The sequence below is a fragment of the Carassius carassius genome, chromosome 16, assembly GCF_963082965.1.
Source record: "Carassius carassius chromosome 16, fCarCar2.1, whole genome shotgun sequence".
Classification (NCBI taxonomy): domain Eukaryota; kingdom Metazoa; phylum Chordata; class Actinopteri; order Cypriniformes; family Cyprinidae; genus Carassius; species Carassius carassius.
The window spans coordinates 19,327,097-19,342,796 of NC_081770.1; the positions used below are offsets into that span (position 1 = coordinate 19,327,097).

Here is a 15,700-nt window from a genome sequence, read left to right on the forward strand (position 1 = left end):
TACGTGCAAGTTTACAAACGCTCGCCGCAATTCCACGCCTCTTTTCCCAAAAACTTTACTTGACATAAAAGTGTTCTACGTGCTACTTAAGAGTCGCTGTCCATTCGCAAAATTCGTGCTGAAATATAACCTATGGAATCGTATTCTGAACATTCAACCTAATAATCTTCATCTGTTGTGGATTAGCAATCATAGAAGTCTATAATAAAGCACTGACAAAATGGCAGAACAAAAACACGAGAAAAGATACCTTTCAAAAATATTGAGGGAAATAAAGATGTTATTTTTATGGATGTATAGGACACCATAGAAATAAGGAAAAACTAAACCTCTGGGAGGACAAGAAATGGCCAATAAATGGCTAGTTTTCGTGCACGTCAACAGCAAGTTATTGACAGATTTTTTTGGAATTCATCCCTATTTTGCCCAGTCTTTGAAGCATATTTCCCACATTACTCCTTTTATGATTTTTCTTTTGTTCAATCATTTAATTTAGATGTGTATTTAATTTTTCTTCCCTTTTTAATTATTTAATTTATAAATTCATTTAAACAAAAAACAAGTACAATAATTTATTATTAATTTATTATTATATTATATAAATTATGTCACTGTGTGTGTGTGGTGTGGGGGTGGGGGGGATGTCGCCGCGTCATGGTAAGTGCACCGTATAGTTTCCTGTTAGTTTATGTTCCTGTTGTCTGGATGGGATATCACATTGAGATAGTGTTTTGTTTTGGCATTCCGGATTTTAACGTCGTCATCATAATTCCATCAGACCCCCCCCCCTTCCATTATTTAATCTGGACACTCCCACTGTCCCCAAACATGGGCCTAGGACTGAAAAGTACAGTTCCCCCCCCCCCCACTTCCTTTTTTTGTCATCCCTGCTAGCAATGGCAAGGTTGGGGGTTCGATAGAGGATGGTCTTGCGGAAGTGGAGGAATACTAACACACAGCTTTCTCTGGGAATTATAGACCTCCTTGAGTACAGTCAGTAAGGACAGAGTTGCGTAAGTGCTGTCTGTTTATTTTATTTTTTTTCCAGGCACCCTTTTTTGTCATCACATTCAGTTCAGGACTGCAAGCTCACCACTCAGCTAAAATATGAAATCGTTTCACCATGGGGCTTGAACATTCAGCGGCAGTGCTGCTATGCAGGAAACATTGGCTGTCATTCTCGTAATCCCTTTGTATTTTATGAGCTCCTCTAGTTTTAATTATGTCTAGCAAACTTGTCAGTAAAACTGGTGAAGATCTGCATTTGTGATTGTGTTAGAGCAGACTCAGGCGATGAAATCCTTCCAGGGGAATGAAATCCCCCCCCTCCCGGAGTCTCTTAATTTGTTCCTGTTTATTGCACCATGTCAGCTGTTGTGAGGGAGGATCCTGGCTAACTGAAATGCCTGGCAACTGTAACCAAGGGGCAGGCATTGCTGCGCTTGGGCACTGGTCTGTGTAAGTGACTTGAAGCAGGAAGGAAACGAGAATGAGGGATAATAAAACATGGAGCTGTAGGAGACAAAAGAAGAGATGGAAGTCTTTGATTATTTTTGAATGGGGAAACATCTTCAGGGTGTGCAGGAAGAGGAGGATAATGATAAAAGAGGGAGAACATTGGAAAGAGAGAGAGAGAGAATAGTGTGCTGGGAGGAGTTGTGTGCGAAAGAGGACCTCAGGTGGCACCAAAAGGGGGAGGGAGGAGAGATAGAGAGTGAGCAAGAGCGGGAGAGAGCGGGGAAAGGGAGGAGGGAGCGAATGTGATCGAGAGGCACAGTGGAAGAGAGAGCGAGACTGTGAAGGGGGAGCCACTCACAGCATCTCTGAACACCAGCAGTGAGGGGCTGTTCTCTTTTCCTCGGCTGGTTTCTAATTTGCCGCACACTTTGGAATAGATCTGTTCAAAGTCTTTTTGCTTGAATTTTCAATTTCAAAGTGCATTTTGCACTGTGCACGCTCGGCAGGAATTGCTGTCAACCTGCTTTGGCTCACAGGTCTCTGAAAGGACAAGGACAGAAGCGGTACACAGATCTTCCGATTTCGGGAACGGACTTAGTACTTTAGAGGAGACTTTACAGAATGTGTCACAAAGAAGTTGGAGAAGCAGCAGTGAGGTCTACCTCAAAAGGAAAGAAGCTGGGTATGTACAACTAAACAGATGCAGAGGTTGGGATGCCATGTGATGTGCAAACTGTGGACTGAAACCAAGAACCTTGGGATTTAATACCTGTCCTGATGCGATCTGTGGAGAAACCTTCACATAAGGAGCTATATACCTGTTTTGGAAGACACAGGTTTCTTCTTATTTTTACGTGACCTGCTTTTATCCGAGGCACAGTGAAAGTTCATGACAAGTAAATGGAGCAAATAAAACCGAAGCCATTGCTGTGGCCCCCCAGAACACAATCTTGAAATTTTGATTAGTTCCGTTTTGCCTAACTTAGACTCCCGCAGGCTATGAGCTGTGCTCTGCACAGAGATGGCTCTGGCAACTCTCATATGCTGTTCTGTGTTTTTTTAGAGTGTCTGTGTTTTGATTTGGACTATAGAAACCAAAAGAGGGTCGAGACTGGCAAAGAGGACACAATTCCAGAAACAAAACATGGGTCATGTTACTGTTTGGTGACAAACTAATATGATCAGATTTTTATGATCAGATTTTTTCAGACTTTTGCAACTCTTGAAATTAATTTTTTGTGGACTTAGGAGAAGGTATGACCCAGGAACTTTGTTCATTTACATTTTGTTACCTTTATTGGTTCTTGTCTTAATCCTTCTTATATTGTCTTAACTGGTCACAGGAAACTTAGGACCAGCTTAAGGAATTGGTCAACTTCACTGTGGGTGCCGCGGACAATATTGCCAACTGGCCTTCAGCACAAATACCCAACCCTTTTGTTTCCAGCAGCCATAGTTTTGTTTGCAGAGGAAATATTTCTGCTTCACAATTACTGAACTGCTCCTAAGCATGACTGATTTCAGAGGAGTGCTTGGCAATTTTTTTTCTTCTCCACACAGACTGTATTGATTTTTGCCAATGCTCAATTCATTGAGATCCAGCCATGTGAAAGACAGAGGTAAAGGGGAATAGGCAGCAGATTGAGATCAAGAAAGCACAGACACAGGATCACTTTGCAGGCCATCTACAACGGAACCTTATCCAAGTGGACAAGGTCCGGGACAATGAACCGGTCGGTGCTGATCGAACCGGTTCCCACTGTAAACAGCAGCCTCAGCGGTCACTTCGTCGTGTCCCTAAACCATTCCTGCCCCCTAGGCTGGGGGCAGAACAAGGCCATGGAAGCATGCGTCGTAGAGACTGCTGTCATTGTGTTGCTGACGGTGCTCATCATTGCTGGGAATTTAACGGTGATCTTTGTATTTCATTGTGCCCCATTGTTACACCACTACACCACCAGTTACTTTATCCAGACTATGGCCTACGCAGATCTGCTGGTGGGGCTAAGTTGCCTGGTTCCAACCCTTTCTTTGCTCCATTACCCAGCTGGTGTCCAAGAGCCCCTCACCTGTCAGGTGTTCAGCTACGTCATCTCTGTTCTCAAGAGCGTATCGATGGCTTGTTTGGCTTGCATTAGCGTGGACCGCTATCTGGCTATTACCAAGCCTCTCTCCTACAACCAGCTGGTAACACCCTGCCGCCTTCGCTGCTGCATCATTCTCATATGGATTTACTCTTGCGTGGTGTTTCTCCCGTCTTTCTTTGGCTGGGGTAAGCCAGGGTACCATGGGGATATCTTTGAATGGTGTGCCCACTCTTGGCCCACTTCTGCACTCTTCACTGGATTTGTTGTGTGCCTGCTGTACGCCCCTGCGGCCCTAGTGGTCTGTTTCACCTACTTCCACATCTTCCGCATCTGCCAGCAGCACAACCGAGAGATCAATGAGCGACGGGCACGCTTTCCCAGCCAGGAGATGGAAACTGCCGAAGGGGGCAACCACGCAGGCCACGGGCCAGACCGGAGGTACGCAATGGTGCTCTTCCGGATCACCAGTGTTTTCTACATGCTTTGGCTCCCCTACATTTTTTATTTCCTTCTGGAGAGCTCCCATGTGCTGGACAGCCCTGCCCTCTCCTTTGTGACCACCTGGTTAGCAATTAGCAACAGCTTCTGCAACTGCGTCATTTATAGCCTGTCCAACAGTGTATTCCGGCTGGGGATGCGTAGACTCTCACAGACGCTCTGCTCCTCCTGCTCATTCAGCCCCTGCACTCATGATGACAAGGACTTTGGAGAGCCAAAGCCAAGAAAGAGAGCCAACTCCTGCTCCATCTGAAGGTCTCGAAGGGTTGCTTGGATCAGTCATACGCTTCTAAGTGTTGTTGCAATGGATTTTAATGTAATTGTAACTATTGGTCGTTAGAAGAAACTACCAACAGTGAGGATGTTGAAGTTGTCTAATAGTCATGTGATCTACATACCCTAGTAAATATTAAGATAACACCTGCCTTGGTCCTGTAAATACCACAGAAAGGTCACTGGCCACAACTAGTTTAACAACCTAGAGATATGCAGTTTTTAGAGCATTTGTGAGCAAAAAACAAAGCCAAGGGGTGGGTTTAAAGCTCTCGCTTGTGATGGCTCTTTCCAAATATAGAGCACACTTGCTATTTTTAGATACATTGCCCATGTTGCTGGATTGGTTGTTTTGATGTTTGTTGAATTAGTTTTGTGTCACAGCTGTAACTGTAAAAACGGTTGCTTTACAAAACGATGAGAGCTTAAAATCTTAACTAGCTGGGTCTTCTCCTAGTTGCTTTTATGGTGCAGTGTATCTTGAATCTTAAATAATCACAGGCAATTCAAGTCAAAAGCGATGTAGCAAAGGATAAACAGCTTGGTCTGTGTTTATTTTTTCAAAATCTTCATTCTAGATCAGATCTTTTTGTAGGAAATCTTGAAATACCACATGCACACAATATCAACAAATGCCTGTAATAGATGTGGACTGTAGTTTAGATCCCCAGAGGTGTAAAGCCTTAGCTGTTTGTAATTAGACCTATTTGCCTGCAGTGACCCTTTGAGAAACATGCAATACAGCATGTTTTATTTTTTAGTTCATATTTTTGCCAGATCAGCTTTAACTTAACTTGACCTGACCTTCATATTACCTAAAGCTGAGCTTTTTCAACACACTTTAATATATTTGTCCAAACTGTTTTTTTTTTGTCTAAAGTCTACAAATGTAATTTTCATTCTTACTCAGTTTTATCTCTCTCAAAGAGATGTTAATTTATTTTTATATTTTTTAATGAGTTTTAAACAGTTGACATGATATAATTATTTTTCAATTTAAAATGCATGTAAATTTAACAATTTTTTTTTAAAATAGTCAAAAAAAGTACATAGACAAATTGTTTAGTTTTTATTTTATTCTGTTCTAGTTTATACATTCCAATTCCAGTTAATACATCCCAATTATTTTCCAAGGATTTACTGATTTTCTGCACATGTGTGACTGTCACAATATACTACTTGTCATATTTGTTTCTGCAATGAGTATTTTTGTTATTATGCATCAGCCATTATTTTTGTAATGATACAGATAATACAATATATGGCTGCTTCTTTTTGAATTATAATACTTGGGTATTGTTTGGGGCAGCGTTAAACTCATTGCTTGAGTCTAGTATTGGTGGTTTAGTAAGAAACTGGATTTTTTTGTGCATATTTCAGTTTGTTTATGCCTGTAAAATTGATGTTACAGCCCTGTACATGCTGAACTACGCAGCTCTAAAAATATCACAATACAACAACTAGTTGATGTGCATTAGATAATGAAGAAAAGAAAAAAGATAATAAGAATAGACTCTTTCTTTCAAATTAAATGGTGAGGGTGTTCTTTTTTCATTCTTAATAACAACTTAGAGAAATTGACTATTTATCTATTTATTTTATTTATTTTTCAATGTCCAATGGATATGAAACTGATAAAATAGCATTATATTCCTGTATTCATTTTGCTGATGAAACTATAATGTCTCCATTTTATTTCTTGATTATGAGAATAAAAGAGAATAAAAAATACAATATATATATTTTTTTTTCTTTAGTTCAGAGATTTTTGTTTGTTTGATTTTGTGAGACCCTTTGGTTTTGATGTCGCTGCCAGTACAATAAACGTGTACCGCAAACACTGGTTTATAATGAGTACATCTTTGGATGTAGTTAATTTGGTTTCACTTAAATGAATTGAAGTTTTATCACTTCTCATTCTCTTTCTAATGAGTAGCTTTCCTGGTTTGGGCTCGCGATCCTGATTCCTCCTCCATCTCAATGTACGTCGACCCACTGTCTAATGTTTCTGGATAGATTCATAGAGTCTGGTCAGAGTTTAAGTTGGTCATGTCCTCTAAGGCTTCAGGGCAAACCGATCCCAGCACAACGGCCCCAGACTGCACACACAGCAGGGCTGGCACTCGATGACTGCCTCTAGAAAGGTTACAGCTCCCTTCAGAAGGGAAATTATACATGTGCAGTTAGAGCGAGGGGGAAAATGAAGTGACCTTTTTGAAATCTAATGAGCACATCAAATGTTTCCATGATCATGGGAGGCTTTGGACCTTGGCACCAGCATGAATAAAACATGAGTGCTCTCAGCGGTCACTAACAGTACGTCTCATTCCGCTTGCTTACACTTGTTATGTGACCTTAAAATGCGTACAACATCCTTCCTGTATCTTTATCATTACTCAGCCCAAATACCTTTTCCTCTTTGATTTGAAGTGACAATTTTATATCTGGCTGAGGTCTCATTGAAAAGCAGTGTCAGTCTTACTCTGGGAGATTTGAGAGCCTAGCGGATCTTAATGGCTATGTGGAACGATGTTTGGCCGGCACAGCTGCTCCAGGGCACTGCCCTTTGCCGACATTGAAGGTAATGCATGCCTCGTCACAGACGCTGACAAAAGTGGGCTTGTTTTTTGGCAAATGTCTTAGTACAGGTTGTTTCAAGCCGTTTCGTAGATCTATTTTTTTACGTCTCACTCAAGTTATGTGTGATTTAAAATGATCTTGAATAGCCAATGTAATGGCCAATATACATGTATTTCATTTTGTTCAATTTTAAGAATAACAACAGGGCCCAAACTGTGCCCAAATTATAAATTTTTTGTTTTGGTGTCAGCGCCAATAGCCTCGTGGGCAGCGCTTCGAAATGTAGTAGTGCCCTTGTACATTTGGCATCCTGTGATTAAGTCCTAGCTTGTGGACCTTTCTCAGTTCCATCCCTTCTCTTTCCTCTCCCACTTTGCTTCCTGTCCATCTACTTTCCTATCTCATTCAATTCAAGTCCAATTGTTGTTGGACTAGATTCAAAAGCCAGCATTGCCATTTGAGTAAAAGATGGAATTCAAGAATCAATATGGTGATCATTCAAATAAGGCATTGCAGTTAACTGACTTATATTTTACACAGTCCTAGAAGTGATATATGTATACCTTATTGCAATGAGACAGGACCAAAGGTTTCAGGGTCTCATTATGGCTTCTCTCTGGTCGAGACTCTTGCTGATGCCGCCTGCACAAGAAAGCCTAATGTCAGCGAGATGCTGGCACAGGTTGAGCTGAGGATAACTAAGCGCTGGTCCCTATAGTGTATTTTTAGACCACATTCTAGTCATGCTTCTGTCATGCCCCTGACCTTTTTTATTGCACTTTCAGATCAAGATTTGAGGTTAGGTGCTAAAAGCAAAACAGGCTTTATGCTACGCGCATGCAAATGTTAGGCACATATTTAAAAACAGTAAAGACAACATTGCTGTTTTTGTTGTGGAGTCAAGAAATCTGTAAATATGATTAAAAGATAAATATGAGCAAAACAACAGAATGTCACATTTTATTATTGGGTGTTTCAACACAAATGTTTTACCAGCTAAGAAGATCGGCACTTTTTAGTTTATCCTATTGTCTGATGTGAGCATTAGTATAGGAAAAGTTGCCTCACAGGTCTTTGAGTATCAGCTGTGTCCTGTTGCATTAATTCTTCAGATATTAAAAGCATGGAATGTGTCGTATAAGTTATATCTATTGTTTCTTCATTCTGAGTCTTGCATTTGATAACGACACACACAAATCAGGGTGAAGACGAGGAAGCAGACTCTGAAAGAAAAGCAAGCAATTTTGGATGCTAAGAGGAAAGAGGAAGTCAATAAAAGCTATAGCAAAAACAAAGGGCATGGAGAAATCAAGTGTTCGGAGACATTGGCCTGATCGGTTGAGAAAATGACAGACAAATCATAAATGCTGTGAAAATGAACCCTAAAATAGATGTATGTAAAATCACCATCAACCTCTGGAAAGCTGGGGTGATGCTCTGACAGTCTACTGTCCACTGGAGACTTTGACGCAGAATTACAGAAGCTACACATCAAGTTACAAACCTCTGACATGCACCAAAATTAGAAACGCAAGATTAGAGTTTGCAAAAGCCGGTAGAGTTTTGGAACAGAGTTTTATTGAGAGAAGAGACATAGATTGTGATGGGAAAGCAAAAGCATGGAGAAAAATGGAACTGCAAATGATCCTAAGCATACAACCTCATCTGTAAAGCTTGGTGGAGGTGATATCATAGCATGGGCATGCATGGCTGTCTCTGGAACAGGCCCTCTCAACTTTAATGAAGACTTAATGTATGATGGCAGTAGCACAATGAATTCAGAAGGGTAAAAACCATCTTGGCTACCAATATTCAAGAAAATGCCACCAGACTCATCAGAAAGTGCTTCACATTGCATCAGGACAATGACCCAAAACACCCTGCCAGTTCAGTCAAGAAGTTTATCAGTGCAAAGAAATGGAAAGTCTTAGATTGTTCAAATCAGTCTCCAGATTTAAATCTGATTGAACATGAATTTCACCAGCTGAAGAGGAGACTAAAGGCAGAAACTCCACAACAGTTGGCTACATTCAAAAGCTGAGAAAAGCATTTCAAAGGATGAGACCAAGAGTCTGGGGATGACTGTGGGTCGCAGATTAGCTTCTGTGATTGCGCGCAAGGGATCTGTAACTACCTAATAGCTTTTAATCTTTTACATCTGCCTCAAGTTCATCTGTCTGAATAATTACATACTGTCTGAATATCTGATGCTCACATCAATTAGTGGGGTGAACTCTAAAAGTGCTGTCCTTTTAATTTGGTAAAACACAGGTATGTGTTGAAACAGTTAATAATAAAATGTTACATTCTGCAGTTTCCCCTCAAATTCATCTTTTAATCTTATTTACAAATGTCTTGACTCCACAGCAAACAAAGCAATTTTGTCTTTACTTTTCCAACACTTACGGTGTATTGAAATATATATATGTATATGTGTATATATATATATATATGTGTGTGTGTGTGTGTGTGTGTGTGTATATATGCAGCTACTAGTGTTTAAAACCACGTCTATCAAATTAGTTTGTTGTTGAGTTTTGCGTTAAGTAGCATTTGTCTGTAAGAGCGAACAATTTCGTGATTTCTCATGAATATTGCTTCTTTTCTATTATACTTGAAGACATTTGTTCACCCTGCCAGTCTTTCATCCATATTCATGGACACAACCGAGTGGAGCTTACCGTCCAGGCCTGTGCATATTTATGAAAATCCTCTGCGTGCCATATTATGAATTCCTTTTAATATTAATCTGTGCTGCCACACAGCTTCAAGAGGTGTTCTCCTCCATCAAAAGGCTTTGAGTTACACGATGGTGAGCGGGAGGAACACCTGCCCCTCTCAGTTGCTAATCAAAGGTGAAGCACTCACGCTCCTCGTCGGACACAATGCTAATCACTATTGTCTCTGTACCTAATGGCTGTTTATTAGGGATCCACTCTCTCTAAGTGGTATACCGGTACTTGTGTAGTAAAGTGAGAGTTTAAAATGTTGCCAAACCCACCCAGGCACTCTTCACACTGTTATCTGTGAGTGGTGTTGGTTAGTGTTAGACCTGTAGTAGTAACCAAAGGTTGTAGGTTCTTGTAGGTTGTAAGTCTTTAAGAGACTTTCGTAAACATTAAAACTTTATTCTGGTCAGTCGTTGGACTTGGACATTGGTTTAAATTTTGCTTATTTTATTTAGTGCTGTCAAAATTAGCTTATTAATGCAGGCGATATATTTTTTTTTTCCAGTTTAACAGCGCAAATAATATTTAAAGCAGTTAACGGATCTAGGGTTGGCCACCCCACTCACAACTGGTACTTCTGTCTCTTTAAAAGCTACAGGTGCTGAGAAGCTTCAGTAGAACAACAGTGAATTGCATTGAACATCATTTCATATTCAAGTGCTAATGAAATTATGAACGTGTATCAGATCCGCGTCATGTTCAGCAGCAGCAGCTCTTAAAGTAATAGCAGCCAAATAACTAATTGCCCAGCTTCTGTGATTGTTAATCGAAGAACAAAAGAAAAAAAGGAAATCAATAACTTTTGTAGCTTTGAGGATCCATCTATATTTAATTTAGAATTTAGTGTTTTATAACTTTATTCAATTTCTATATATTTCATACTAGCTGAAGGGCACAGGTAAATATGACACTTATTATAATGGGTTGATTTGAAGATTGTTTTAAGTTCACTTAAATTAGAAGTTGTTATTTTTTAAAGTCTATTAGATGTTAAAATTGATAGCTGTCAATTATACTGTAATGTTGAATTCCAGTAGGTTAAATTAGTAAATTTTTATCAGTGGTATTGGTATCAGTGATACTTGCCTTGAGTCATAATAAAAGATGCCACTAAACAAATATAAAAAAATATGCTGTCTTTGTTGTTTCTACATTAATTTGATGATTGAATGTGAAATTATTGCAAAATAAAAGTATAAAAAAATTGTAACTTTTAGAAAAAATGGTGCGATTAAGTAGATCTATTCACAGCACTAATTTTCCTATCTGTTTTTCCATTAATCAAGTTAAACATTTAGATTATATACAATACTTTGCAAAAGTCTTAGGCCACTAGTATTTTCACCAACAAAAAATGGTTTTAAGTCAGTTATTTCTGTTTTGCTGTAGTGTGTCAGTAGGAAATATCAGTTTACATTTCCAAACATTATTTTTTGCAATTAAATGTAATAATCCAGTGAGAATTTTGTTTGCACAAGGAGTCTGACAACAGTCAGTGCTCCACACAGAGATCTCAGTTTGTCGTGAATAACATGAAGAAACAGAACAAACTGAGACAGACTCAATCCAGATGAACTGTGGCAATATCTCCAAAACACTTGAAGAAACCTGCAAAGCTACATTACTGTGCAAAGTTTTAGGCACTTGTGTAAAAATGCTGTAAAGTGAGGATGCCATCAAAAACAATGCCATGAATAGATTTTATGAATTAACTTCTATTAACTTATCTAAATTAAATCGACATTTGGTGTGACCACACTATGTTACAAAAAGCTTTTGTCCTAGATACACTTGCACATAGTTTTTTAGGTAGCTTTGCAGGTAGGTTTCCTGAAGCATCTTGGAGACATTGCCACAGTTCTTCTGGATTGAGTCTGTCTCCGTTTGTTCTGTTTCTTCATGTTATTCACGACAGATTGGATGATGGTGAGATCAGATCTCTGTGGAGCACTGACTGCTGTCAGACTAAAATCTGATATATATATATATATATATATATATATATATATATATATATATATATATATATATATATATATATATATATATATAAATGTCCCTGTATCAAATTTCTAAGTGTTTAAACTGTCCGTTTTACAGCCATTCCTGGTCTTCCCATATTAGTTTTGCACACGGCTCGTTTCCCACTTGCATTAACCTAAGTAAAGCTCTATCCTTCGTTAACCCTAGCCGGATTAATCTGTTCATCTGTAATGAAGCCGCCTAATGGTTTTTAATGTATTATGCAATACAGCGCAAAGATCCCACACTTAGCGGATGATTAGCAATATAGCCGTGAGGTCTGAGGATTCTCCCACTCTGGCCTACCACCCTGACCCACTCATGAGCAGCTGAATAGCCCGGGGTCTGTTGACGGTAACACTCACTGACAGCTGTCCACTCCTCGCTATTAGGCTGGTTGCATGCCCGACCGAGGATACTGCCATCTGTCTTTTTGTACATGCTGGAGCTGAGGAATTTTGGCAAGTTGGGGAGAAATCTTTTTTGGATCATGACCGTGCCTTTCAAAGCTGGACTGGTTTGCCATTCATTTCATTGTAGCAGCAATTAGTATCAACAATTTTGTAGCATCTACCCAGAAATATCACACATTATTCACTATTTATAGATTTTCCTTTCTAAAATGCCCACACGACATGCAGGTACCAGTTAATTACCAATTTAATTTTACCTTGCTGGCTGACATATAAAGTTTGGTCAAATTTACAAAAATGACTCATGGTAAGATATTGGAAGCATCGTCTTGTTGTAAATTACAAAGTATTTTCTTGAAATCTAAAATTATAAAAAATGAAGTGTAAAAATATAATTATATAAGTTACATAATATCATTTAACAATCTTTTGTAAATGTATAAAAATAAATGCTACTGCAATCAAAGAAAATGTTGTGATTGCAAGTAAAAATCTGAACTAGCAGAAAAATTATTGTTGACTCCAGGTTTGAATATATATATTTAGCTCATATCCACTGGCTTGATGCCAGTGCCATTGCAGCTCCCTCAGGAGTGAACCCAGCTGTTCAGTCCTGGCAGCTCACACAGACCTGCCATCCCCAGCGTGCAGCCTCCAAACTTGGCATGTCTTGACACTAACCTTCCCATTCTCTCAGGTGAGGCCACCTCTGTGGGATGCTAAACCACGTTGCTTTCCAAGGGATTTTAGATGGCTCGTTCTAAATGAAATACCATGAGACATCCGTTCCGTCTCCAGCAGGGTCCTTGGAGTATCACCAGACTTCATTTGACTGCACCACAGCGGCCAACCGTAACACCGAAGTGGCTAAGCAGCCTTCCCCAGAGAACATCGATGGACCCCTTCCCGCTCTGGATTTGCCTTGAGACGTGGATTAATTGTAACTGAAAATGAATGCCGAGACGTTATGTTCTCACGTGCGGCGCCCTCTCCTCTCCCGTCCCCATGGATGTTGAGCTCTCAGGTGGTTGTTGCAAGACTATCACGGCATCTGGTGCCACAGTGGAGGAAGGAGAGCTCCAGATGTTCCTGTGAACGATAAGGACGAGGAAGAAAGGAGGAGGTGGAGTTTGGAGGGTAACGGAAGAGCGGCTATTTTAGGCAAGGAGAATCTGTGCAGCACACTTGTTGATCAATGTGACCTTTGTTGTTTGATTTTTGTCCAGATCTTTCAATTTAATTAAAATTGCATCAATTATAAACTTTCTCAGTAAACACTGTCTGTTCAAGAAATGGTATGTAATTGTTTTAAGTTGTAGGTTTTTTTTCTTTAATAATTTAGTGAAAAATATGAATACAGAGTTTTTTCAGACTAACAAATGTAAAAACTAAAAAAAATATATATGCAAATATGTTTGATTAAAAAATATATTTTTTTATTGTTGACATTTCTGTATGGAAATGTGTTTCCGTGTCTCCGTTGAATGGATTGGTTGAACAGTGCTTGCAGAATCCCGCCGCTTGAAAATCAAAAGTCTAGTTCTGTGCCAGTCTATTTTTGGGCATATTTGAATATTAATAATTCCGGGTTGCAAATTCTTCAAATAAATCCTCTGATGTGGAGGGCAGAACACAGTCATCTTACATTGTCATGAAAACCATGAGGAAATCTTACCCCACCGATGTTTCACTTTTGATAATGGGAAATTAATTAGAATCATCGAAAGCAGGATGGCGTGCATCCACAGGCCCACTTGCGTCCCTTAGCACCACATCTCTCCCTATTGTTTTCCAAGGAAAACCACCAAGGGATCATGTGTCTGAGCCCGAAATGGCAGCATGGCACCTAATTTCATTAGTGGGTGAACAAACGGGTTATGAAGACACACAAGGGGGGGAGTGAGAAGGATAGAGAAAAGCTCTCGAGCTCTTTATGACTTAATGGCATAACAAGTGTCACTTTTGGAGAGCGTGTTTTCACATGTTCTCTCGAGGGTTTCTGTGCTGGCATGTTGCGGAGAGATCAGACTGAAACGAATGACCCTGATGGTAATGAGACAGCATTTGCTCTCTACAGGTCTCCACAGACGAGCCAGATGAGGCCCGACCTCTGTCTTTTTTTGTTTCCTCTCTCTTAAATTTTCTTTCATTTGCGCAAACCTTTGCTCTCTATCTCTCGTTCTCCAGCTTTCTCTTTGGACTCGTCTCCTGCCACGCTCTGGCAGGTTGCCTCTGAACAGACTTCACGGCGTGCCAAGCCATTTACAAATGCCTTCACTTTCCATGCACTTTTTTGAAGCTCGTCTGTCCTGCCATGGCTGTGCAGCTGTGTGTGTCTGAAAACTCATATTGAAATATGAAATCAAAGTTGGCCTTGGTTTACTCATTGCTTATGAACGATTTTTTAATTTTTCAAAAAAATCACTTTTGTTTTATATCTATTCTGTGTTTTATGTCATTGTATATAGAGGACATCAACGCTGAATTAAATACTGAAATGCAAAAAATGTAAGTTTAATTAAATTCAAATTAAAGAGTAGCAGTCAGAGAAACATTGGCAAAAATAAATATATTTTAACATTATTTTGACGTAAACAGCATTTTTACAGAGCCCCACATGATATGCGGGGGAAAAGTAAATGGTGCACACAATTTACTAATTCGTTCCCTTGTTTTAAGTTAATTTTGCATTCTATAATAATTAATTCTGTCATTTGAAATCATGCGCACTAAATAATCATTTATGTAATAATTATATTGAGCACACAATTTACTTAAAGGGGGGGTACAATGGTGTTTCGTGTATTCAGAGTTGTTCACAGTGTTAAAGAGATGGATTCTCATGCTAAACATGGCCAAAGTTTAAAAGAAATAATTTGGACGAATGACAGAGAATTTCTGTGCTGAAAATCTCACTTCTGGGTTGGTACAAGGTTCAGCTGTTTTTTTTCGATCGTGGATCTAATGACGATGGTGGAACTCTTTATATGAGCATTTCTCTCGGAAAAGCGTGCCCGCGCACATCGATTCGATTTAGATTCTCGATTCGATTTTCTATACTCAATTCTTGATTCAAGTCAATGAATATAGATTTAATACAAATACTATATGTATAGAAAAAGATCAGTGAACATAAGTTTACAATTGGGTAATTAATAAAAAGAAATCAATTACCTTTTATTTTAGGTACACTTGGGTACATTAAAACATATCCCATCTCTAATTTTCAAATGCATACAATTATGTTAAATAAATACAAGTTTGATGCAAGATGAAAAATGCTTTGTTCTTGTCCACAACACTATCGTCGTCGTCTAAAATGCTTCCATACCTCTGACTTTTAATGTGAAGGTGGCATCAACGTCGACAAACCTCCTGAAACCCTTTAAGCCAGTGGTTCTCAATCTTTTTTTCCACCGGGCCGCATTATGGTCAAAAGTACAAGTCTCGCGGGCAGCACGCATATAATTTACACATTACGTCACCAATACAAACCAACCTGATTTATAATATTATAGCCTAAATATGATATCTTATCGATTAGATTCATTGAAATAAATAATTCTACTCCCCATAAATAATACACGTGATTCTGTTGGGACCTGAACAATTTTGTGAAATTCGGCTCGATGTAGTAACA

At 39.2% G+C, this 15,700-nt stretch overlaps 2 protein-coding genes across 3 annotated transcripts in view; both read left to right on the forward strand.

Moving 5' to 3' along the window:
* LOC132159810 (rab GTPase-activating protein 1-like) overlaps window positions 1-15,700 on the forward strand; it is a 96,534-nt gene that overhangs the window by 35,482 nt on the left and 45,352 nt on the right. The window lies entirely within an intron of this gene.
* LOC132159809 (G-protein coupled receptor 52-like) lies at window positions 1,058-6,032 on the forward strand. Its single transcript, XM_059569421.1, has one exon. The coding sequence runs from the start codon at window positions 3,184-3,186 to the stop codon at window positions 4,294-4,296; it is 1,113 nt and encodes a 370-aa protein (XP_059425404.1). The 5' UTR covers window positions 1,058-3,183; the 3' UTR covers window positions 4,297-6,032.